We start from the raw sequence: 27,209 nt of genomic DNA, 5'->3' as shown, positions 1-27,209 counted from the left end.
TGACTCTGCAGTGAGCAGATAACAAAGATTCTGTACACACAGCACAGGACATGCTGCTTCTATAACACTGTACTGCAAGGACATTTGAATCATAGAACTCCGTCTTCTGCTTCTTCATATACTGGCAGCTGCCTGCAGTCAGACTTTCAGACACACCAGAAGTATAGTTTTTAGGACAAAAAGTGCGTATAATAGTCAAAAAAATACGCTATCTTATACAAGAAAAATTCCTCTTTCTCCGCTGATCAGGGTCCCCCCCCCCTCCTTAAATGTTTACTCACTCTAAATTTACTGCTTTTTCCAACTCCACAAGAGGAGATGTACTATCAGCTCACTGAAAGATCAGGTTACAGCTACCCATAGAAGTCTAAGGAGAGGGGAGGAGGGAGCAGAGTGAGAGAGAGAGACACATAATAGAGAGACCCATACGTTGCAGCTTATAGTAAGTGTTCTATCTCACCCCAGTGCTACATTCACAGCTACACTGCTCCTTACTGCTGTGTAATCTCTTCCATGTGGCTGCTGCTTCTATATATATGATAAATAGAGATAGGAGAGCAGGATTCTCTTTCTCTCTGTTTGCAGTGTATAAAAGACATGATAGCATTAGAGATTGAGACTGCAGAAAAAAAATAAAGTCATGTAATGGCCAGAAATCGTGTTATTCCTCATGTACACACATGACAGCTGTCACCTGAAAGGTTAGGTATACTTTTAAGCTATTTCATGATTATTGCATCATTACTATGACCCTGGTTCAAATATTCCACCCATCATGGATGAGAGTAATGTTTGAGGAATGTGTGTGTAGAGAGAATTCTGATTTAAAAATGATGCGCATCACTTGTTACTACTATAATAGGCACCACTGGCCCTTATAGCCTGGGCATCCAGAGCTTGCAGCCTTTATCCCACACTTTGTATTTGAAGTCTCTACGTTTTCTATTTGGCACAATTATTTTGGCAACTGTCTGGCAGTGTTAGTGTATGTTCACACGCAGTGTTTTCAGACGTAATTCGGGCGTTTTACGCCTCAAATTACGACTAAAAAACGCACCTAATAAGCCTACAAACATCTGCCCATTGCTTGCAATAGGTTTTACGGTGTTCTGTTCCCACGAGGTGTAATTTTACGCATCGCTGTCAAAATACGGCGCGTAAAAAGACGCCCGCGAAAAAGAAGTGCATGTCACTTCTTGGGACGTTTTTGGAGCCGTTCTTCATTGCTCCATTGAAAAACAGCTCCAATAACGGCCGTAAAATACGCCGCGAAAAACGCGAGTTGCTACAAAAACGTCTGAAAATCAGGAGCGGTTTTCGCCTGAAAACCGCTCCGTATTTTCAGACGTTTTTGGTCACTGCGTGTGAATATACCCTTATTAGGGCACCGTACACCAATATTATATGGGCGCATTATAGTTACTAGTACATTGTGTCATATTATTATTTGAGCATTATATATGATAGAACATTGAGGGGTATCATTAGCAGAAACTGCACAGGGCACTAACTAACCTAAGGCCTGCCCTGATTCTATGTGGCATCACCTGGATAACCATAAGTTATAAGAACAAGTACTAGCTTCTACCTCATGTTAACCATGGATTGTACTTCTGAGTGCTGCAGTAATCACAGATCAGGACTGTATGTTTTCAGGTGTGGTTTAATAACAAAGGCTGGCATGCTGTTGGCGCTTTCCTAAATGTGATGAACAATGCCATCCTCCGCTCCAGACTACCTGAGGGAAAGGACTCTGCCAAATATGGAATTACAGCCTTCAATCATCCCTTAAACCTCACCAAAGAACAGCTATCCGAGGTTGCTCTGTAAGTAGTGCATCTGATATTCTTGAGTTCCACACAAAAATGACAATAAGTAGCACACGTGAAATGTTAATTGAGTCATTTCTTTATATTTCCTCTTCTGTATTTTCTATAGGATGACCACATCCGTAGATGTCTTGGTCTCCATCTGTGTCATTTTTGCCATGTCATTTGTGCCAGCCAGCTTTGTCGTTTTCCTAATCCAGGAGCGAGTGAGCAAGGCCAAACACTTGCAGTGTATTAGTGGAGTGAAACCTGTAATCTACTGGCTGGCCAACTTTGTGTGGGATATGGTAAGAAAACAAAAATTGACGCTTCCCTACTGTTTGTAGACAGCAGGCATTATATTATGTGCATGAGACGAAATTGGTGTCACTTAAACAGATCAAAACTAATCATTCATTTTTATCTCCTTCCAGTGTAACTATATTGTGCCAGCAACTTTGGTCATTATAATATTCATCTGCTTCCAGCAGGACTCCTACGTATCTTCTTCCAATTTACCAGTGTTGGCACTATTACTGTTGTTATATGGGTAAGATATTGTATTATACTCCATATAGTACGCACACGGGTTGTAGATTTTTCTGTAAGTAGGACTTCTATATTCACAGAATATGTGCCCTGCAAGTTAAGAGCATATATTTCGAGCTGTCACTTCAACAGAACTTTTCTTGTGTTCACCCCACCTCCATTAATGTGATAACGTTGATGTAAATAGACTGTCTAAGCACTGACCCCCATATACAGAAGAAGTAACACACTTTAATCCAGGATGGAAGTGCGCAGAAATGGAACGGTCCTCAATTCACAAAATGCGATTCACAAAACCAAAGTAATGGCGACAGCATCCTCTAGTGATCTATTGAGCCGAGCTTGAACTTGAAAAAAAACCAATTGTAATAAGTTGAAGCGTTGCTGCTGTTCTGTATGCTTTGTTGGGCACAATATACATGGATCTCTAAAGAAAGCTGTCGCCACGACTCTCTGTATTTGGGTAAGCACAGACCACAAGATCTGTTCTCAGGTAACATTTTGTTTTTAGCATAAATTACAAAAAAAGGGCACTTTTGTACTATATACTCCTCAATGTTGAAATTGCAACACCAAGAAGGAAAAGTTTTGGAATTGTGGATATCACCAGATCGATAGACATGTTAATGATGTGCAAATTATAAAAAAATGGAAACAACATTTTCCAAACATCTTGATTATTTAGCATCGAGTATGTGCGCCACGCTCAGAAATACACGCACTTACACGCCTTGGCATGCTATTAATGAGGTTAATAATTGTTGTCTGAGGAATGTTATGCCACGCTGATGGACTTGGGCACGCAAATCATCAAGATTGACTGCTGGCAGCTCCCTTTGCATTTGCCGACTTATGACGTCCCAGATATGCTCGATCGGCGACCAGTCCAGAGAGGCTGCAGGCCATGGTAGCACGTTAAGGCCACGCAGGCTGCTCACAGTAGCACGAGCAACGTGTGGCCTGGCATTGCCTTTTTGAAAAACTGATTCTGGGACACTTTGGAGAAATGGTCGTACCACGGGTTCCATGACCAAATCAATGTAATGCCGAGCTATTAATGTCCCTGAAATTAAGATTAGAGGGGTCCGGCTAATCTACATTATGCAACCCTACACCATAATCCCAGGAGTAGGACCGGTGTGACGTACCCTTGTGAAGGCCTCTTCATGGCATTGCCCACGTGGTCTCCACACCAATCTACAGCTATCATTGTGTCCGAGACAAAAGCAGGATTTATCGCTGAAGAGAATAGACCTCCATTGCCGTCTTCGTGTGCACCATGACAGCCTTTCAGAGTGGTGGCATGTTGTCAATGGAACACCTGTAGCTGGACGTCTGTCTCATAGCCCAATGTCATGCAAACGCCTTCTGACGGTTTGTGTCGACACTGGTTGCCGTCCTAAGCCTGGGATGTGACGTCCAATTTCCCAATTTCACTTGCAGTACAGAATGGATCACTACGCACCGTTCCTCCAGTCAGATGATCCGTCTGTTCAGAGGTTCACCTCTTGCTGTGATTCCCATTCATTGTTGTTCTCGCAACCTCCGGGACACGCCAGATTGAACAGTGCTGACATCTTGGCCTAGGCGCGTAGCAATCTGCCAGGGTGACAAACCAAGGTCTCTCAGTTGAAGGATTCTGTCGTTCTCAGTTTGTGACAAGTGGCGATAACTGGCACGTTGACAAACAGGAGGCATCGCACAATCATCCCACACTACTTGATATGATTTTTGAGGTTTTATGTGGCTAAAAAACTTTGCTTTCAATCTGGCTTTTATTCTCCTCCCACATGCCACAGATTGGAGCTACGTATGTACTTGAAAATGTGATCATTTGCAGATCTTAGTGACACCTGCTGCTTCCTCAATTTGCATAACCTTACGGCTTGTCCTTCTCGGTGTCACAATTTCAATGTTAAGTGTAATATAATCTGCCAGTACTTGTCCTAATATAGATCACCAATGTTATCTGTTTATCCTGTAGGTGGTCCATAACTCCTCTGATGTACCCAGCTTCCTTTCTTTTTAAGATTCCCAGTACGGCCTATGTGGTGTTAACTAGTGTGAATCTTTTCATTGGGATTAACGGCAGTGTGGCCACATTTGTACTTGAACTTTTTACAAATAATGTAAGTATATTATTCTTTATCTACTAGGGAACTATTGTTTGTAGATATATATATGTATTATATCTGTAATATGGAGGAAAAAAATCCAGTGAGGGATTGAAACGTCGCACTATGTAAGCTGAAATAAATAAGATTGAATTTTTCACTGATTCTGGAAGTGCTGCAAGAATTTCTTTCTACTATTGAAGATCTGTGAATCTGGATCATTTGCTGGCACCCTGCTTATTTGTTGTATTTTTTAGAGTGTTGCTTCCTTTCAACCAATGTGTATATGTGTGTGTGTGTGTGTGTGTGTGTGTGTGTGTATTATATATATATATATATATATATATATATATATATATATATATATATATATATATATATATATATATATATATATATATATATATACACATGGATCAGCTATAACATTAAGCTCGCTGACAGTTGAAGTGAATATCATTATCTTGGTCCCATGGCACCTGTCAAGGGGTGGAGTATAATAGGCAGCAAGTGAACAGCCAGTTCTTGAAGTTGAGGTGTTGGCATCAGGGAAAATGGGAACGTGTAAGGATCTGAGTGACTTTGACAAGAGCCAAATTGTAATGGCTAGACGACTGGAAAATATTATATGTGTGTGTGTGTGTGTGTGTGTGTGTGTGTACACCGAACATTGCAAACACAGTGTATAAACAGTATCGGATTTAATTCAGTACAATTGCAGAGTATTAAATGACTGTTGATATGGCCTATCTTATCAATCTGTTATTTCTTACAGAAACTGAACAACATCAATGACATTTTGAAGTCCGTGCTGTTGATTTTCCCTCATTTCTGTCTGGGAAGAGGACTCATTGATATGGTGAAGAATCAGGCCATGGCCGATGCTCTAGAAAGATTTGGTGAGTAATCTTTTGTATACGGTCTGTAATATAGTAGGTTATAGTTGCAGATATTTGACCTCCTCCTGGGCCTCCTTTTTACAGGAGAAAATCGCTTTGTCTCACCTATGTCCTGGGATCTGGTTGGGAGAAATCTCTTTGCCATGGCTGTAGAAGGATTGGTGTTCTTCATTATAACTCTTCTGATCCAGTATCGCTGTTTCATCAAACCAAGGTAGGTGGCTATTCAAATTAATCATTTTTAGTTTTACCTCCTGCAGGTATTCCTAAAAAGTCAGTGTTTTGTGAAATATGATTTTTAGCACTGAAACTATTTGAGGAAATGCTAGAGGGAATAAGAGGCATTAGAAACGTGATAATTTCCCTGCATTGTAATACAATCTCATGAATATACCTCACAATGTTATAGAAGTATCTGATCACATGACAAGAGTCTGTTTCTCTCCAGGCCAGTGACTGCCAAGCTTCCTCCAGTAAATGATGAGGATGAAGACGTGGCAAGGGAGCGGCAGAGGATAATGAATGAAGGGGGTCGGAGTGACATCTTAGAAATCAAAGGACTGACTAAGGTATGGACATGCTCACACCTGTTTAGTATGGTGATGCTACCTTTAGCTGACTCGTGATCAGTATGATTCCTCAGGCATATAACCGGCACACCTGCTTCACATCATACATTAAACCTCGTGGAGGCCGCAAGGCCATTCTTTATACGTTTTTCGAATATTTATAATTGGGCTTAAGATGGCATTCACACCAAGAGAGCTTTTTGTACACATTTATAATCTAATTTGTAACGGTTTCCATGTGTTTTGTAATAAATGATGGCCAAGGAAAAGTTTTGGAGCTAGGAGTGCATTATTTTTAGCCATTTATAGAGGCAGTGGTGTCACTCAATGCAGTGTTGTGCAGCGGAAACTTATACAGGGTACAGAAGAGAAGAGTGCCAAAAGGTCTCCAAAAGGATTGTTCCTACGACATAAGCCCTGTCCATATGTCTTATTAGGGACCTCTGTTTGTTGGCCAGAGCGAAGAGCCGCTGGAAGGAGAGGCTCCCGCTGTGGCCATCCGCAGGTGCTATTCTAGTTTCAGCAGTTGGACCTGCTGCAATCATCTTATCGCTAGGGCAGCATGCTTTGGAGCAGGAGTTGTGCAGTTGAGACAAACTATTTATAGTAAATGACTCTTTGCATTCCTACATTTGCCTTTTGCTGATGTGCCGCCCACTAGTGAATGTGAATCTTAAAGTATCTAGTATGTAGTGCTGAATATAGTACTGTGGCGTATGTATGCATTTACACGGTTCAGAATCTATTTGATACGTTTTGGACTTTCCTCTAATCAAGGCCTTACATTTTTTAGATCTACGGAATGAAAAGAAAGCCAGCTGTTGATAGACTTTGCGTGGGAATCCCCCCTGGAGAGGTACTGTTCCACCCCATGAATGATTAATATACCCAACCATCTGCAATACATTTCAGCTACTCATCTTTAGAACAATTTTATTTTTGTTTTAGTATTTTATCTTATAATCAACACAACAGAAATCTGATTAACAAAGATCTTACATATCGCCAGTTCACATCAGCGTTCGGTTCCATTGATGGGTTATGCCAGACCTTTCTGTCAGGGGAACCCATCAACGGGAAGGCAAACGCAAATCATAGCTTCCGTTTGCATTACCATTGATTTCAACTGTAAAGATTCCGTTGCTAATGGTTTCCAATTGTCTCCGTTCCGTAAGGTTACTGGTTTTTTTTGGGTTTTTTTACGGAATCAATAGCGCAGTCTCTTCAAACAGATCACTTATTGGTACTAAAATTATTCATCCATTTGATATGCATCATGTCGGCAGCACATCTCCCTGTTTACACAGGGATATGTGCTGTCGACTAGCAGTCATTTTTTTGGCTGTATAAAAGATGTGATGAGAAAGTGCTTGCTTGTTTATCGGCTGATCTTTGTCCTATTTACACAGGGCAATCATCAGGAACGAGCATTCATATGAGCGATCATTCAGCCAATCATTGGATTGTGTAAAAGGGCCTTTAGGGTAGAAAGTGGCACAATGTATGTATTACTATGATTATTTTCAAGAAAATTAATAGACTTACTTTTACTTGCAGTGTTTCGGCCTGCTGGGAGTTAATGGCGCTGGTAAAACTACTACATTCAAAATGCTCACTGGTGACACTGATGTGACTGCTGGGGAAGCCTTCCTGAAGGGAAACAGGTAAGCGTCTTGTTACCCAGTTAGCATATCATATTGTAGCTGTAATGTATCTGCCTGTGTATACTCCTAACTTATAAAGGTTCAAATATGGAGGGGTTTTCTAGCAAAAGCATTTTGTGAGATATTACTAATAAGAAACCGATTCTGTCAGCTTGGAACCCAACAGAGGCCAGCCACTCACAGTATCACTTTCTGACATGTATGATTGACATGTCCAAAAATACTATATCTTTAAGAAAATGAACCATTAGTATAGCTTTGAATTGCAGGTACACTAAGTGCAGAAATGTTCAGATGTCATGTATTTAATTGACATCTATTTATATTTTGCAGTATATTGTCTAATATTCAAGAAGTCCACCAGAATATGGGGTACTGTCCTCAGTTTGATGCCATCAACGAGCTACTTACAGGCCGGGAGCATCTGGAGTTATATGCCCTTTTGCGTGGGGTGCCAGAAAAGGAGGTTTGCAAGGTAAGACTTCTCGTGCATGTACTGTAGCCCTTATAACTTGTTTTTAACACTGCACGGTCCACACATAGACGGTTAATATTTATCCCTTTGGCCTTTCCTCAAGGCCAATCTTGTGTTTAGTAAGACCTGCTTTTGTAATATCTGATTCTCCATTACTTAGCTGTGAATTCCCAATTTGTATGTGTCTGGCAGATCTTCATTCTCTGTACTGGCAGCCGTTACCTATTGAACCTACCATCCTGGGAGATACTGGCAGCCTCTGATTGCATATTTCCTAAAATGTCTGTAATCCCTGGTGGCACGCTGTCACTGTGGATATTATCAGCTTTACAGAGAACGCCTTCTAAGCCATTTCTATTATGTAGCCCCACACCTAATAGAGAGACTAGTCACATTATTATTTACTTCAAATTATAGATTCCAACTTATTATATCAACAAAAAACTGCAAGCAATTTATTATAAGTATTTTCAGAAATGTGCAATACCATCTAATGAGCCAAGCTTGTTGTCAGAACTATATACTGTAGCGACATACCTGACTGGCAGACATTATGCTCATTTCTTATTATGGGTGAATTTTTTTTATTTTATTTACATTTTGAAAAGTGTTTTTGTTTTTTAGCAATGCACGAGCATTGCAAAGTTGACCGTGTTTTTGTACCCCGTGTTAGGTTGCAGAATGGGCTGTGCGGAAGCTAGGCTTGGTGAAATACTCCGAAAGATGCGCAGGAAGCTACAGTGGAGGAAACAGGCGAAAACTGTCTACAGCTATTGCCTTAATAGGAGGACCACCAGTAGTATTTCTGGTAAGTTACCGCTATTATTTATCTACATCCCTGTATCACTCCACTCCACAATATAATCTATTGAGTACTAGAATAGATAAAGTGGGTGAAGTAGTCCTGTGCTGTCTGGATAGGACGTGTTCTTCAATAGGACTCTTCCTGGAAATCACTCACTATAAATTGCTACTTCTATGCCTCATTGACCGAAAGCCATGGGCCCTATTAATATGGATCTACAGTTATTCTGAAAATAGAACCATATTACCTATACGCATAATGTGTAAAATATGCTCATAAAATCGCTGATATATTTGCAACATTTTATTGCTGGACTTTTAAAGTTTTTATTTTTGAGCACCTGAAAAATATTTCATCTTTAAAATAACAGGATGAACCAACCACAGGAATGGATCCTAAAGCAAGGCGCTTCTTATGGAACTGTGCCCTAAGTATCATTAAAGAAGGAAGATCCGTTGTGCTAACTTCGCACAGGTTAGTGTCGCTTCTGGAAGTATTACAACTTGAGGTCTTGTGCATGTGCATTCTCTAAAACAGTCCTTTCCCTTCATTTGAAAGAAAGACATGCAGAGTACTTACATAGCGATAATGACCTCCATCTATAGTAGTTCTCAAATAGGAGCTTGACATAAGGAATCGTCTCTGCATTGACCAAGAATTCTCTTTATTAACTCTGTTTCTTCCTTGTACAGTATGGAAGAATGTGAAGCTCTGTGCACAAGAATGGCTATAATGGTAAACGGCAGATTCAGATGCCTGGGAAGTGTACAGCATCTAAAGAATAAGTAATTCAGATTTCATTTCTATTCACGATAACGGCATTTTTATAAAATAAGATCCGTTTATTAGTCCAGTTTTATGTGAAGAAGGCTACGACAAGTACAGAGGCAATGGCTGATCTTTAAAAGACATGATCCAGATTTGGCCGAGACGAATGACATGACACACATGAACTTACTAGTTAGAAAAACACCTATTAAAGGGGTTGTACAGGAATTAAAAAAACATGGCTGCTTTCTTCCCTTCCAGAAATTGTGCCACACCCGTTCATGGATTGTGTCTGGTATTGCCGCTCAACTCAATTGAAGTGTATGGGACTGAGCTGCAAAATCACAGACCGCCTGTGGACAGACGTGGCGCTGTTTTTAGAAGAAATGTTTTCTAATCCTGGGTAACCCCTTTAACCAGTATGCAATGCATCTTTCTGGAATTTTGCTATGATTTTTGCATAAAAAATATGACTTCTAATAGTCTAAATGTAATATAATGGAAAAAGAAATGGAAGTCCTAATACATTGGGTCACGTTTATCATTGTTCACCCCAGTTGTTGGCATTAAAAGTTGCATAGGAAAAATTTTTCAGACATTTCTCATCATTGGTCACATTTTAAAAGTGCTGAGAAAAATGGGTGGTTTCTCAGGGAACGGCTTTAGGCCATATTTATTAACTGCAGTGAAGACAAATGGGGATGATTTACAGCGCAAATCTATGTCCGCTCATAGCAGGCCTAGAAATATTTTTTTCCTGTCAAAGTTGAAAACGTGGTAAATTTAGTAAGGGGCATACGTCTTGTAAAAATTTTGGTTCAAATCTCTCCACCTACCCTCTTCACTTTGGTGTAAAATACACCATTATTAGTAAATGTGGGCCATTGTTTTCTCAGATTTTTAACAAGACATTTGGAGAATGAAAGGAGTAGTAATTGATTTGTTCTGCTCAACAGGTTTGGCGATGGGTATACCATCATAGTACGGATATCGGGGTCAAACCCGGATCTGAAGCCCGTGGAGGACTTTTTCAGCCATGCTTTCCCAGGGAGCGTATTAAAAGACAAACATAGAGGAATGTTGCAGTACCAGCTGCGCTCTTCACAATCCTCCTTGGCCAGGATCTTCAGCATCCTTTCCAAGAACAAGAAAAAACTTCACATTGAAGATTATTCAGTCTCTCAGACCACTCTTGACCAAGTATGTACTTGTAAAATATGCAGTTGTTCTTTTGATGTTTAGAGGATATTGCCGTTTAACCATTTAACAGCATGATGATATACCACCTGCATTCACAAGGTTTTATTTCTGTTTCACTAGGCCTCTATGGTGGACATTGTCCTCGGAGGTTGTTTAAGTTCTTAGGTGACATATTATGGTTTAAATCGCCATCTAGTGGTAGAATAATAGCTTTAATGTAAACGCTGGAGACATACCATAACTACTTTTAGTTCCAAGCTTTATGGAGATGCTGATTTCATTTTCCAGCAGGACTTGGCTCCTGCCCACACTGCTAAAACTACCAATACCTGGTTTACTAACCACAGTATCACTGCGCTTGATTGGCCAGCAAACTCGCCTGACCTAAACCCCATAGAGAATCTATGGCGTATTGCCAAGAGGAAGATGAGAGACACCAGACCCAACAGTGCAGACGAGCTGAAGGCTGCTATCAAAGCAACCTGGGCTTCCATAACACCTCAGCAGTGCCACAGGCTGATCGCCTCCATGCCACGCCACATTGATATCACCTCAGCAGTGCCACAGGCTGATCACCTCCATGCCACGCTGCATTGATGCAGTAAGTCATGCAAAAGGAGCCCCGACCAAGTATTGAGTGCATATACTGTACATACTTTTCAGTAGGCCAACATTTCAGTATTAGGCTGGATTCACACGAGCATGTTCGGTCCGTAAAGGAAGGAACGTATTTCGGCCGCAAGTCCCGGACCGAACACACTGCAGGGAGCCGGGCTCCTAGCATCATAGTTATGTACGATGCTAGGAGTCCCTGCCTCGCTGCAGGACAACTGTCCCGTACTGTAATCATGTTTTCAGTACGGGACAGTAGTTCCACGGAGAGGCAGGGACTCCTAGCATCGTACATAACTATGATGCTAGGAGCCCGGCTCCCTGCACTGTGTTCAGTCCGAGACTTGCGGCCGAAATACGTCCGTCCATTACGGACGTAAAATGCTCGTGTGAATCCAGCCTTAAAATCATTTTTGAAATTGGGCGTATATAAATTTTTGAGACAAAATTTTGGGTTTTCATTAACTGTTAATAATCATCAACATTAAAAGAAAAAAAAATGCTGGAAATAGATCACTCTGTGTTTAAAGAATCTATATAATATGAGTTTCACTTTTTGAATTGAATTACTGAAATAAATTAGCCTTTTGATGATATTCTAATTCATTGAGAAGGACTAGTGTGTGTGATGCTGATTTTAGACGTTGGACTCAAGATTTCCTTACACATATAACCTTTTCTATGTAAAATATATTTACATGATATTTACTTAGAAGATGATGGCTTGGAAATCATAAATTAACATGAATCCTTCTCTATCCTTTCTAGGTGTTTGTTAACTTTGCCAAGGACCAAAGTGATGATGATCTTTTGAAGGACTTGTCATTGCACAAAAACCAGACCGTAGTAGATATTTCTGTCTTGACAACTTTTCTTCAGGACGAGAAGGTGAAAGAAAGCTGTGTGTGACAAGCCAAACTGGAGAAACGCGGAGGATTTGTATGAAATGCCTCCCTTGGCAGCATTTAGGACATAAATGCCAAGGAGTCGGGTCACAAGGACCCGAGCAGGGAGGCATCATATACTGGACAACTACAGCTACTACTCAATGCAATGCAAATCAATGCAATGACGGACACAATTCCATAATAGAGGCAGCGCCTCTTGTGTTGCCTTGTTGTACTGTACGCAAGTAGAAGACTTGAACGTAGAGGCCAACAGTATGACAATGTGAATCTGTAGTGTTGGACCCACTGGATCCTGCTCGAAAGTGGGTTTGAAACGATAGCTATTATGTACAATGTAAATTTTGTATTGTATTCTTTTCCAGGATTGCAGCAATCTTACCACTGACAAATCATGACTAGTGACTATTTATTAATGGTTAGGGCTTCTACATGTTTTGCCCAGAAGGACTAGCTTTAATACCTTGTGATGTTTTAAGTGGTTCAGGTTATCTTGATGTTACCAGTCTATGGGTACATTTTGTAGGTGCTTTGACGCACAGTCTACCAGTTTGTAGTGAATCCTCTTTGTGTACAAATATCAGCAATAAGGAGACAAAAACAAGCGGCGGTTCAAACCAGGCCAGTATAAAATCCTAATCTCAAAAGTCATTACATCCAGATTTATACATGTGCCAGAAAAAACGGGGACATTTTATATCACAATGGCAGAGGAGGGTCAAGGGCTCTGGATGCAATGCAGAGTACAATAGATGACATTTTTTTTATTTTTCTACCGCAGACTGTCCAGCTTTTCTAAAGTTGTTTTTGGTAGCTTTGTTACAGGTGTCCTGTGGTGTTGTTTTTGCATTTTACTATTGTCTTTAGTACTATTTTGTATTATTTTTGAACCTCATGAAACAGTTTAGTTTCCTTTTTGTTTTCTTTTAATCTCAGACGGCAAAGCCGACACTTTTGTTTTAGGAAACTTCTATAGTCCGAAGGTCTTGTGTTTCATATTTACTAAACCAATGCACTCCAGGATAATGGGACTCCAGTGCATTTGAATTACAGCAACATGCCAAGTCAGTTGAGCTGATATGCAGTTGTATTTCTTTCGAGCAATGGTAAATAGATGAAGATAATACTAGAATAGAAAAATGCATCATTACACCTCCGATTTTATAACACAACGGAATGCAGATGTAGCAGGGCTGTGTTTGTCATTTGGCACACCTAGACATGAAATAATTAAGTTCTATTAGTGATTTTACATAGGACTGCAGGTAAATCTATGTAGAAACTTATCACAATGCAGCCTGAAAGAATTGAAATTCAGCTCTGCTACATCTGTATAGTAAGTAACACCGGTGTCAGTACCCCTTGTTGCACTTATAATCTGCAGCTCTGAAGAGAAGTGTAGGGAGTGTTACCTGTGAAGAGTTGCAGACATTGTAGAAGTAGTTATGCAGGTAATGGAAAGTTTACCTTCCACATAGCCCACTCCAGCATTATGCCCCAGTAAAATGACCGTTTTCTCCCACCCAAGGGCATTATTAAAAGTAGTAGCACATACGTTTTGTTAATACAAGTTTTACACATACAGAGCTCTATACAAAAAAAAAAAAAAAAAAACGACAGTGCTTAATGGTATTTTAGATGAAAGGTCTTCATTTGGTAACCACACTTATAATATTGGCAGTCACCACTAATATTTGGCTCATCCGTTTATGAAAAGGCAATTACTTCATGTTGACTTAGGAGAAATGCCATCAGTCCCTTAAAACAGAGAAAACTGCTTTTATTTGTCGGTAATAAAAGAACATAAGAACGTGACAGGGAGAAGCAATTGTTACATGAACAGTTTTGTTGCAGTGCTTGTACCGTTAATAAGCCTTCCCAAATGTATATCACGTACAAGAACAAACTTATTCTACCTATCAATACAATTTTTGTGTTTTTTGTTTTTTACCTCAATCTATGCAAGAAGCTTTATCCCCGCACCTTCTGTGTTACACAAAGTGTGATTTTATTTATTTTTTATTTGATTTTTTTTTTTTAACACTTCCTTACCAGATGGCACTGAGGTTGGAGAATAATGTCAGAATATTATAAGTAGCTCAGAAGTTTCAGCTTGTTACATGCCTTTTATGTCATGGGTACAGTGCCAAGTTAGTGATATCTGTACCAGAGGACTGCAACATATACTGCACATATACCTGTGTTCATACCAGTGCGACAGTGGATATGTATTTACATCATCTGTGCCTATGGTTTGCATTATCTGGAACATTTAGCCAATTCCTGGTAAGAATAGGACTCAGGTCTAAAAGTTTATCTAGCTTTTTCTTAAAAATAAGATTTTTAATGGGTAGGAATTCACAGATGAATTAACCTGTCCTCCAGAAGTCATGTGCCACTACGTAATCTTTATTCTGGTTGGCTCAAAGATGCCACGAGTGGTGTGGGATCTTTACTTGTGTACGCAGAGTTGTGTCGCTCCCAATCATAAACATTTCTCCCATGTGATGTGATGTTTTACATACATTGTGTTTCATTATTTTTTTGGTCCTTCATTCCAAGCACTTTAAGCTGTTTTTAATGGGATCTATTTTTGCACTGGAATACCCATTAACATTGCAAAAAATTGTAAAAATAAACAAAGTTTAAGGTTTTACAATATATTTGTTTCTACGTTAAATCCTTAAAGTTGAAATTTCCATGACTGAAATATATTTGTATTGTTTAAGTATTAAAAAGTATAGATTTAGATCTATGTTAATTTCCTTGTATTGTCACAAAGTAAAATAAAAAAGTGACACCTAGCTCTGTTTTATCTTTTGTTCATGTTCTACCATTCTTAGGGTAGGAAATCACTTGGCGGATAGGCTGCGGAAAACGACAGCGTATCCACCCAGGGTGCCACAGGGAGTTCAGACCAAAAAAACACAGGTGCAGTTTTTCAGGCAGCATGTCCGCTGCGGAAGTACAGTAGCAATAGAAAAATAAATAAGTTTATACTTACCAGTCTGTCCTCATGGTGACACGTCTCTCTCCTCTGAGCATAGCCCAGCCTCCTGGGATGATGCTGTAGTCCATGTGACCGCTGCAGCCTTTGATTGGCTACAGCAGTCACATGGGGTGAAACGTCATGCCAGGAGGCCGGGCTGTGCTCAGAAGAGAGCACATCGCTAGGCCTACTGCAGGGGGTAAGTATGAGCTTTTTTTTAAAAATGTATTTCAAACAAACAAATACTTCTTTTTTTCCTTCATTTTGCGGTGGAATAGCAACCTCTTTGTTGCGGATTTTCTTCATTGAATTCAATGGGAGGTAAAACCCACAACAGAAGAGCAGCCATTCTGCAGCGTAAATAGACACGCTGCAGCTTCAAAAACCGCACCGCAGGTCAATTTAACAACTGTTTTTTTACGGCAGATATTTTCCGCTGTGTGTGGCTTAGATTTGTTCAAATCTCACCGATACTGCTTGTATAGTATTACGCTTTGGATTTTCTGCAATGAATTCCATTGCAGAAAATCCACAGCGGTTCCGCCTTTATTCAGACAAACGGGAATTACGTCCGTGCAACGCGCGTGATTTTCACGCGCGTCGCACGGACCTATATTAGTCTATGGGGCCGTGCGGACATGTGCGTGATTTTTACTCAGCGTGAGTCTGCTGAAAAAAAGTCACTATGTCCGTTCTTTCGGCGTTTTGCGCGAATCACGCACCCATTGTAGTCAATGGGTGCGTGAAAACCATGCATGCTGCACGGAAGCACTTCCGTGGGACGCGCGTGATTCATGCACCAGCTGTCAAAAGGATGAATGAAAACAGAAAAGCACCACGTGCTTTTCTGTTTACAAACATCCAAATGGAGTGTCATAATGATGGCGGCTGCGCGAAAATCACGCAGCCGCGCATCATATGTTGATGCCCCACGGAGCTGTTAAGTGGTTCTTGCGCAGGGTCAGCATTTTTCTTTAAAAACTGAAATTGAATGTATAAACTGAAAAAAATGTTTCAGATTTCACTTTACTGATCTAATATTTAGTGGCATAACCGTTGTCTCTGAGAACTGCTTGACATCTGTGCTGCATGGAGTCGACCCACTTCTGGCACATCTGAACAGGTATTCCAGTACCGGACGATTGGACGACATTCACAGTTCTGCATTTTTTGAGTTTTGCCTCATAAACCGGATTTTTGATGTCAACTGGCTGGCAACTCCATTACCTCAATCCTGTTTGTCTGTAACCAAGATGTTGTTCGCTTAGGCTGGGTTCACACGACCTATTTTCAGACGTAAACGAGGCGTATTATGCCTCGTTTTACGTCTGAAAATACGGCTACAATACGTTGGCAAACATCTGCCCATTCATTTGAATGGGTTTGCCGACATACTGTGCAGACGACCTGTCATTTACGCGTCGTCGTTTGACAGCTGTCAAATGACAACGCGTAAAAATACAGCCTCGTCAAAAGAAGTGCAGGACACTTCTTTCAGACGTAATTTGAGCCGTTCTTCATTGAACTCAATGAAGAGCAGCTCAAGATTTATGGCTGTCAGAGAAGCCTCGCAAAATGAGAGGAGGAGCATTTACGTCTGAAACGAGGCAACTGTTTTCTCCAGAAAACAGTCTGTCATTTCAGACGTAAAAGCCTGCTATCGTGTGCACAAACCCTAACTGGTGTGTTTTGGGTCATTGTCGTGTTGAAACACCCATTTCAAGGGCATTTCTTCTTCGGCAAAGGGCAACATGATCTCCTCCAGTATTTTGGTATATTCACACTGATCTATAATCCTTTGTATGTGATAAATAGGCCCAACACCATGGTATCAGAAACATCCCCAGATCAGAATTCTTGCAGCCCCATGCTTTACTGTCTTCACAGTGTACTGTGGCCTGAATTCAGTGCCCGGGGGTCGTCAGACACACTAGAACAAAAAGAACAGTTTTGCTTTCTTCAGTCTGTAATGACTACACAAGTAATGGAGAGAATTAACTATTTATTCACACAAAGATATTGACAGAGTGTTTAAGAAACTTCCTACAGTGAACGGTTTTCTATTTTCTTATTATTCACGGTATCTATTTATGATGGCGTCCTATTTGTAATCCACTAAGAACTCAGTTTTATTTAAAGTCCAACAGGAACGAAGATAAACCTGTATAAGCGTTGGTAGGGAGAATATTCCTTGAACGAGTACACTGTTAGGGTATGTTCACACGCAGTGTTTTCAGACGTACTTCGGGCGTTTTATGCCTCGAATTACGCCTGAAAAAACGGCTCCATTACGCCTACAAACATCTGCCCATTGCTTTCAATGGGTTCTACGGTGTTCTGTTCCCACGAGGCTTAATTTTACGTGTCGCTATCAAAATACGGCGCGTAAAAAGACACCCGCAAAAAAGAAGTGCATGTCACTTCTTGGGAAGTTTTTGGAGCAGTTTTTCATTGACTCCATTAACGTCCGTAAAAAACGCGAGTTGCTTCAAAAACTTCTGAAAATAGCCTTATTATTGTAAAGATCTCTGACTATGCACTTTACTGAGGGACGATTTGACCCCAATTTATACAGCGGGTTGAATAGTTGGGTTTATTACTCTGTGGTGAACTCCAGTTTTCTAGGGGTATGTTCGAGTATCTCTTCTGTGACACGGTATTATGAGCCACCAAATTTAATTTGCTGAGGGAATGGTCCCTTTTATTACTGGGATACATTTTTGTCTCAGAGATGGACAACTTTCTTCTAAGGCGAAATTCACACGAATTTGTGCGTTTTTTGCGCGTTGCAGTTCCGTGTGTCATAAGTGTTTGGTGTGTGGCTGCGTGATTTTTTTGCGCATATGCCATCCTTATGACACGCGCTTTTGAGGTTTAGAAAAAGAAATGAACGAGGTGGTTTTATTTTTTCCTTCATTTCTTGATCTACTGTTGCGCGAATCACGTGCAGCACACCGAAGTGTGTCCGTGTGCTCCACGTGATTTTCACGCACCCATTGGCTTCAATGGGTGCGAGATGCGCAAAAACCACTCAAGTATAGGACACACGCAGCGGACACACGCAGCGTGAAAAACACGGAATATCAATCTCCCCATTGCCTTACATAGGTCCGCGCAATGCGTGTTATTTTCACACGCGTATCACGGACGTGAACCACGTTCGTGTAAATAAGGCCTAATTGTTTAATTTCCAGAGCAGGGGCCTTATATATAATATAAGGGTGATATTGTTGTTCGCTCACTATAGCTTTTATTTCTTCTTCTGATGTTGTTGCCTTTAATAGTGTCCAAACCTCCCTGGTGTTGCACTTCTTTCCAACTGTCTCTCTGCTCCTCAACATTTCTCCCTCCCTGCTTCCTGCTGTCTCAACTGTCATCTTAGCTCCTCCCTCATCTCCCTACCATACAGGTCTGCCCTCATCAAAGTCCTTCCTCATCTCTCCCACACCATAGGACTCTGTCCCCTTCAGTACCCAGTCCTCTCTGTACTCTCCCTTCCTGTCAGTCTCAGGGCTGGTTCCAACAGAAACCAGTCCCTGCACTCCTTACAAGTCCACAAAGTGTTGCGCCATTTCTCTTTCGGCCAGTCAATGTGTTCCTTGGCATATTTTAACCTATTCAGGACGTGGGTTTTTTTCCACAACAGGACTTTGCGGGGAGTTCTTGCTGGTAACTTGGCTTCACTTAACAGTCTTCTGCTTGTAGCAATACTCACTGGTAACTTCACATCTGCTTTCATCTTTCTGGAGGTGATCATTGGCTGAGCCTTTGCTATTTTGGCTATTCTTCGATCCATTCGAACAGTAGATCCCCGCTTCCTTCCACATCTTTCAGGTTTTTCAAGGCATTTGAAATATCACTTCTTCCAAAAACATTGATTTATCCGGTTAATATTGGACTATTTTTTTTTTTTTTTTTAACACTACTGTGTAGATATACTGAAGCAAAGGAAAAGTGGAGTAGTTGGCTATGGAAACCAATCAAGTTTCTGCTTTCATTTTCCAAATGGCTTCTGAAAAATGAGGCGGAATCGGATAGGTTGCCATGGGCAACTACCCCACTTTTCCTTTGCACCACTTTTAATTCAGTATATCCACTCCAGTATTCTTGTCAATGAGTCAGATGCTTGATTTACTCATAAAACCTTTACTTGCAAAATTATATTTGTAATTAATTTCTTTACAGTTTTTTATACATAGTACAGAAAGCCTTTTCTTGGACTAAATAAAATTCCTGGAAATGTTAGCTTTGTGTAGATCAGCGACTATAAAAATCTACTTCATTTCATAATAATTTTCATACAGAAAAGCTATCACACGGTAATCAATTTTAAAGAATTAGACAGAAAATGTATTTAATATATAAACAAAGCAATTAAATATTTCCTTCGTAGCTGCAATAAGATAGGAACAGACTCAAAAGTGAACATGTCTGAAGACTTCATTATTAGTGGTGTGTTATGGCGGACTGTTGCAACGTGTCCAACGATGAATGGTGGGATTTACTTCAGTGGAGAGAACGGTGCTGGAATCAGAAGCAAGTTTCTCTGTGAGTCGAGAGATCTTGCGCTTTCTCGGACTGAAAAATAAGGCAGAATACAGCATAAGTTTTACAGCACGTGTAGAATAACGCACTTTTAGAGCAGCTGCATTTCAGTGTTCAGAACAGGAATGAGTAGAGGAAAGACCTGGTCGCATACATAGCTACTTTTCATCAGCTGCATTTTTAAGACATGGCTATCCTTGCATAAAGGGCAAAGTACAGCACACACTAAAGTTATACTCCATGAGCAAAACCAACAAATTCCAAAACACTGCCTACGTTTTTACAGTGTTTGTGTATTTTTGCGTAAACCGCAATCGCATAGAAAAACGCACCAGATTGCAGTGAAGACACATGCGGTTTTAACCTCAGTTCAACTGCAACGTCTGAATGGTATGTTTCCACAGTGTGGGATTTGCATGCATTTTTTTTTTAAGCCAAAACCAGAGTTGGATCCTGGAGAGCAGACCTATAATGCCTTCCTTTATATATTTCTTCTGTTTAGGTTCAGTTCCTGGTTTTGGCTTAAATAAACATGCAAAATTGGCAACAACTATGCACTGTGGGAACCCAGGAAAATGTTCACAAAACTTGATCAAAATACAACCTTATACACGTGTAAATGATGGCTAAATCTAAATAGGGTACGGTTCCACATTACGTTTCTGCATGCGGCTGAACCTCTGCTCGCTTGGGTTGGCCAATGCCTGCACGATTTTGCTGGGAATTACCATGCCCGTATAGTGCAGTCTGATTATATGGTGTAAAAGAGAGCTGCATTGTAGGCACCTGGAAGGACCAGTAATGTAGCTCTATTTTTTTATTTTATTTTTAATTCTGCTGTGTGGATAGGCCTGACCCTCTAACCTTCAGGCAGGGCACTACTTCTTGGGCTCCCCATTGTTTTAACGTGTTCTTTAACATAGATGATTACCCAAAGGGACTATGAAAAGGGACAGTCCACCTCCTCAAAAAAAAAAGTTTCCTCAGTATCGGAGGCACTTTTACGTTTTAATGAATAAACAGTAAACAACTTTCTACAATGCATTCGGAAAGTCTTCAGACCCTTTTCACTTTTTGTTATGTTGAGGCCTTGTGCTGAAATAAATAAAAATTCAAGTTTTTCCCCATCATTCTGCACTCAATACCCCATAATGACAAAGTGAAAAAAGAAATGTAGAAATTTTTGCAAATTTATTAAAAATAAAAAACTCATTTTGCATGAACATAAGTTTTCAGAGCCTTTGCTAGGACACTTGAAATTTAGCTCTGGGGGCCTCCTATTTCTCTAAATCTTTGAAATGTTTCTACACCTTGATTCGAGTCCACCTGTGGTAAATTCCAAATCATGTCCAATGCCATGAAAAAGACAGACCCCTGTCTATATAAGGTCTCACAGCTGACAATGCATATCATAGCAAAAACCAAGCAATGAGGAGGAAAGATCCTTCTGTAGATCTGAGAGACAGGATGGTGTGGAAGATCTGTAGAAGGGTACAAAAATAATAAATTCTGCACTGAAAGTTCCCACGAGCACAGTGGCCTCCATAATTCTTAAATGGAAGAAATTTGGAACAACCAGGACTCTTCCTAGAGCTGGCCACCCCACCAAACAAAATAACTGGGGGAAAAGGGCCTTGGTAAGAGAGGTGACCAAGAGCTCAATGGTCACTCTGGCTGTGCTCCAAAGATCCTGTGTGCAGATGGGAGAAACTTCCAGAAGGTCAACCCTCACTGCGGCACTCCACCAATCTGGGCTTTATGGCAGAGTGGCCAGTCAGAAGCCTCTCAGTAAAATACACATGAAAGCCGCCTGGAGTTTGCAAAAAAGCACCTTAAGGACTCTCAGACTCTGAGAAACAAGATTCTGTGGTCTGATGAAACCAAGATTGAACTTTTTGGCCTCAATTCTAAGCGTCATGTCTGGAAGAAACCAGGCACTTCTCATCACCTGCTCAATACCCTCCCTACAGTGAAGCATGGTGGGGGCAGCATCATGCTGTGGGGGTGTTTTCAGCGGATGGGACAGGAAGATTGGTCAGGGTTAAGGGAAAGATGAATGGAGCAAAGTACAGAGATACTCTTAATGAAAACCTGATCCAGAGTGCTCTGGACCTAAGACTGGGCCGAAGGTTAACCTTCCAACAAGATAATGACCCTAAGCACACAGCCAAGACAACACCTCAGTGTTCTGAAAATGGCTGTCAGCCGACGGTCCCCATCCAACCTGACAAAGCTTGAAAGGATAGGCAGAGAAGAATGGCAGGAAATCCCCCGAATCTAAGTGTGCAAACCTGGTGGCATCATACCTAAGAAGACTGGAGGCTGTTAAAAGGTCTGAATACTTATGTCAATGTAATATTTTAGTTTTTCCTTTTCAATAAATTAGCAAAGATTACTAATATTCTGTTTTCACTTTGTCATTATGGGTATTGAGTGCAGAATGATGGGGAAAAGCTTTAGCACAAGGCCTCAACCTAACAAAATGTGAAAAAAATTGAAAGGGCCTGAAGACTTTCCGAATGCATTGTATGTAACATTTGCCTTTATTTCTTTATACCATTTTTAAAAGACAAATTATTTGATATTGCTAGAAGTATTTGTGTGAATTTTTATTTTATTTTTGTTGGGGGGGGGGGGGGGGGGGGCTTATTAGATTTAATTTTGTATTATTTATTAGGATTTTTGTCATTTACTTTTTCGACACGTTTATTTTTTTTTATAACTTACCCGTAAAAAGGTCAGAAAAAACCTTTAGGGGGGACTTAAAACCCCTTCGCGCACAGTACATTTACGGGACTGGCGAAGCTGAACCTGCGGCGTGATATGGCTGCAAGTCCGCATGTATTACATTTTGCTATGGATTTGCCCCTTTGCATTGATGTCCTTCATCATTGTAAAACTTTCATGTGCATTGAACTGTACTTAGTCCGCAATAAATCTGCCACTGGTAAACATGGCCTTAACATTTCCACAATAAAGACCCTTTTAAACGGGCAGATAGAGCGGCAATCGACAATACAGCAGGTCAATCAGTGCTCTTTTTATCCATTTAAAATGGAATGTATGTGCACAAACCATCGTTAATATAATCGTTCGCCCTCATACAATTGCATCTTGTTGGCAGCGCATTCCTCATCTATGCAAGGAGATGTGAAGTCGAAAAGTGACCAATTTTCTGGCCGCATAAAGGATCTGATCATCCGAAAAAAAAAGCTTTTTTTTGATAGTTTGTCGGCTGATCACTACCCTGTTTATACTTAGCAATGATCGGAAACTAGTGTTCGTTCGAATGCTCGTTCACCAGATCTTTGGCCTGTGTAAAAGGGTCATTAGCCTCAAGTCATAATCACTTACAAAACAAACAAATAACTCACTAAGAAAGGGGCTACATTTCGGATCACAATATATGCTAGACCCACTAATGGATGTACCTCTGAGTCAGTATGTATAAAACAACCCTAAAAGAGTAAGGGTAGGAACACACACAAGAGTATACACTGTGGATTTTCCACAACGGAATTCGTTGCAGAAAATCCGCAGCATAATACAGTAGCAACTAGGTGGATGAAATTTGAACAAATCTCATCCACACACAGCGGAAAAAATCCGCCATTCTTTAATCCGCAGCATGTCAATTTATGCTGCGGAATCGCTGCTCTTGTGTTGCAGGATTTTCCCCATTAAATTCAATGGGAAGGTAAACCCCGCAACAAAGAGCCAAGTGTTGCGACTTTTGCAGCAGAATTGCTGCGATTCCGCTGCAAAAACCGCAAATTAAAGGGAGCACCTTTAATAGACTGAGGTTCACCTAGATTGGTCTTTTCTGTAGTATACAAAATACACATTTCACAGACAGCCTTTCAATTACTGCCTTACTATAATTACTGTTAAAAGGCTGTTTATTCATGTATTCTCTTAAAGGGGTTGTACAGGTTTAGAAAAACATGGGTGCTTTCTTCCAAAAACAGTGCCACAGCCATCAACAGGTTGTGTGTGATATTGCAGCTCAACCCCATTTAACAGAGCTGAGCTGCAACATATATAACACAACCAATGGCAGGTGTGGTGCGTTTTCTGGAAGAAAGCAGCCATGATTGTCTAATCTGGACATAGTGGAAGATTTTATATTCTTTATTCTGCTTAAAACTTTTTAATACACACATGATCTTTTCAAATGTAGGCTAGCCAATAAATCCACAACATATAAATTTACACATCATAATCTTATTGATTTACCTGCTGCCACAACCCTGGGATCTTCGTGAGCCCAATGTCTCCCTGCAGCCCGAGTGTCAGGATTCTCATTCCACCACAAGACATGAACTGAGTACACATAGAACACAATTGTTCTATCAAGAGGTAAACAACATATTTCACAAGTAAAAATACAGTAACAATACAGTTCAAAGAAGATCAGTGCATTAACATCAAAGGTAGGTTGTAACGAATGAACCTTTTTTACTTACACGTTAAACTGATACCATTATAGCCTATAGGTGATGGATGCCACCGTAAGGTCCCCTACACATGGGATGGTAATGTAGCAGATTTTTCGTGTGAAGAATCCGCAGCAGATTCTAGTGCCAGCCATGTGGAGGATATTTGAACAAATCTCATCCACAGGCAGGAAATGTTTTTCCCGGTGGGATATAAGGGTATGCTGTAGATTTTCAAATCTGCAGTATATTTGTCTCGTTAGGGAAGATCACAACGAATTTCGCCCTTTTTAATGTAGAAGCAGCGAAATCCGCTGTAAATCAGCAGCAAAATCCGCAGGTAACATGCAGATTTGGCTGCATAAAAATCTGCAAAAAATCTGCAACAAAAGTGCAACCTGTGTGGGTAATCTTAGACACGCACCACAGGCATCTGTCATAGGCTATTACGGCATCCGATGAACATTGTGAAAGCTATTGAAAAGCTTAGGACGTATACATTTAAAGTGTAGCTAAATGTTCGACAAACTTCTGACATGTCAGAAGTTTGGATTGGTGGGGGTCCGAGCATGGAGATGCTGAAAGACTGGGCCCCATAGCAAACTCTTGACACCCCCCCTCCCCCCGAGTGCCACAAGCAGCCCCCCTTATAAATAGTGCCCCTATAGAATGTGCCATACAGCCCCTCTGTAGACAGTGCTATATAGCCCCGCCTATAGACCGTGTCACACCCCATTTGTAGATCGCACCCCCACCTCCCCCTTGTGCCATACAGACCCCCTGCAGATATTGCCATAAAGCCCCCACTGTATATAGTGCTATACAGCTCCCACTGTATATGGTGCCACACAGCCCCCCTCCCTTGTATATAGTGCCACACAGCCCCCCCTTAGTAGATTGCACCACACTCAGCCCCCTGTAGATAGAGCCACAGCCCTCCCCCTTGAAAATAGTGCCATGCAGTTCCCCCATGTGTATGGTGCCACACAGCTCCCCCTTGTATATAGTGCCACACAGCTCCCCTTTGTGTATAGTGCCAAACAGCCCCCCTTTGTGTATTGTGCCACAAGGCAATGGCACATCCGAGAAAGTTGTATGAGCCAGGGAGATGTCACTCAAACATGGAAAGGTGGGTTTGGAGGCAGGACTATGTGACTCTTCAGGATAGCGGCACCGCCTCATGACCCTTTAATGATTAATTAGCTTATATAGTGTGCGCCGTTTTAAATGTGGATTTTAAAGATTTTGCTGCATCTGAAAAAAAACATACAAGGGAATGTTTGGAAACATTGTCAGGTCATGTATTACCCCATGGTGGCGGTTCAAGGGGTTAAAACTACCAAACAGGTTCCCATGAAATATACAATGAATTGAGAACAATTCCATCTGCCCTGCAATTTTATTATTATAAATATATCCTATATAATTACAGATCCAGAACCAAGCTCTGACATATACGGCTCCAGAACCAAGCTCAATACATATATATATATATATATATATATATACACACACACACACACACACATACACACACACACACACATCCCCAGAACCGAGCTCAGTACATATACAGCGCTAGAATAAAGCTTATACATATATACATCCACAGTACCAAGCCCATACATATTTACAGCACCAACCTCAGTACAGAAATACAGCACAAGAAAACCTCAGTACATATATACTTCCCCAGAACCAAGCTCATTACATATATACAGCACCAAAACAAATCTCATACGTATATACAGCACCAGAACAAAGCTCAGTATACATATACAACACCAGGACCAAGCTCAGTACATATACACAACACCAGAACAAGTACAGCTCAATTTAGCGCAAACCCTGCCGTATAAGTTTGTATGGCGTAAAACTACAGCTCCCAGCATGGCCCGAACAATGGGGAGGATATGCTGAAATGCGGTTTCACCCAAAAAAAAAATCATACCACCATCATCTCGCTGCAGATTATACAGTGACTACAGTACTGATTAGAGGCAGAATAAACATTTACATTAAGTGACTCACCGGTGACGTCTCAGATTCTTGTTCTTTTCATCTCCCTCTGGTCCAGACCTCTATGATGGATTTCTACCGGCCATGACCCATTTCTGCCGTTTTCTGCTCAGATGTCTTCAGCTTCTCACTTTTAAAACATTTCTGCACCTATACACGAAGTTAAAATTCTCAACACCTCTAAATATAATAAAGCGCCATACACTGCACCTCTAACTATAATAGTACCATACACTGTCACACACACACACACACACACACACACACACACACACACACACACACACACACACACACACACACACACACACACAGCCCCCTGTAGATAGATCCCCATAGAGCCTCTGTGCCCACATATGGACTCCAGAGCTGCAAGGCAATAGTGCTAACCGCTGAGCCACCGTGCTGCCCTACATATAGCTTCCCCTATCGATAGTGCTCCACGTATAGCCCACCTCTGTAGATAGTGTCTCACATATAGCTCCCCCTGTATACAGTGTCCCACATACAGCCCACCCCTGTAGACAGTGCCCTACATATAGCACCCCTGTAGACCGTGCCCCACAGGTAACCAACCCTTATAGTGTCCCACATATAGCCCACCCCTATAGAAAGTGCCCTAAAAATAGCTCCCCTATAGATCGTGCTCTACATGAAGCCCACCCCTGTATAGCGTCTCACATATAGACCCCCCCAGTATATAGTGGCCCACATATAGACCACCCCTGTTTATAGTGCCCCACATATGGACCCCCGCTGTATATAGTGGCTCACATATAGACGACCCCCCCTGTAGATAGAGCCCACACTATAGATAATGCCACTCAGTTTTATTAGAGAAAAAATAACCCA

General features: G+C 41.0%; 2 protein-coding genes across 4 annotated transcripts in view; one reads left to right on the top strand and one right to left on the bottom strand.

Moving 5' to 3' along the window:
• ABCA1 (ATP binding cassette subfamily A member 1) overlaps positions 1–15,172 on the top strand; it is a 105,198-nt gene extending 90,026 nt beyond the window's left edge. For both annotated transcript variants that reach the window (XM_075826011.1, XM_075826020.1), the window contains 15 exons: positions 1,657–1,826; positions 1,939–2,116; positions 2,243–2,358; positions 4,342–4,486; positions 5,247–5,370; positions 5,455–5,584; positions 5,819–5,939; positions 6,733–6,795; positions 7,497–7,603; positions 7,937–8,078; positions 8,752–8,886; positions 9,254–9,357; positions 9,576–9,668; positions 10,608–10,851; positions 12,232–15,172. In XM_075826011.1, the coding sequence (XP_075682126.1) occupies positions 1,657–1,826; positions 1,939–2,116; positions 2,243–2,358; positions 4,342–4,486; positions 5,247–5,370; positions 5,455–5,584; positions 5,819–5,939; positions 6,733–6,795; positions 7,497–7,603; positions 7,937–8,078; positions 8,752–8,886; positions 9,254–9,357; positions 9,576–9,668; positions 10,608–10,851; positions 12,232–12,372 (2,013 nt within the window). In that variant the 3' untranslated portion in view covers positions 12,373–15,172. The remainder of the gene's footprint in view (positions 1–1,656; positions 1,827–1,938; positions 2,117–2,242; positions 2,359–4,341; positions 4,487–5,246; positions 5,371–5,454; positions 5,585–5,818; positions 5,940–6,732; positions 6,796–7,496; positions 7,604–7,936; positions 8,079–8,751; positions 8,887–9,253; positions 9,358–9,575; positions 9,669–10,607; positions 10,852–12,231) is intronic.
• Positions 15,173–19,680: 4,508 nt separating this feature from the next.
• NIPSNAP3A (nipsnap homolog 3A) overlaps positions 19,681–27,209 on the bottom strand; it is a 51,834-nt gene continuing 44,305 nt past the window's right edge. For both annotated transcript variants that reach the window (XM_075825984.1, XM_075825995.1), the window contains exons 5-6: positions 24,139–24,225; positions 19,681–19,935 (exon numbers count right to left, since the gene is read on the bottom strand). In XM_075825984.1, the coding sequence (XP_075682099.1) occupies positions 19,859–19,935; positions 24,139–24,225 (164 nt within the window). In that variant the 3' untranslated portion in view covers positions 19,681–19,858. The remainder of the gene's footprint in view (positions 19,936–24,138; positions 24,226–27,209) is intronic.

The sequence above is a fragment of the Rhinoderma darwinii genome, chromosome 1 (genome assembly GCF_050947455.1).
Source record: "Rhinoderma darwinii isolate aRhiDar2 chromosome 1, aRhiDar2.hap1, whole genome shotgun sequence".
Classification (NCBI taxonomy): Eukaryota; Metazoa; Chordata; class Amphibia; order Anura; family Rhinodermatidae; genus Rhinoderma; species Rhinoderma darwinii.
The sequence above is the reverse complement of the archived record's forward strand: the minus strand, read 5'-3'. Positions and strand labels throughout refer to the sequence as shown.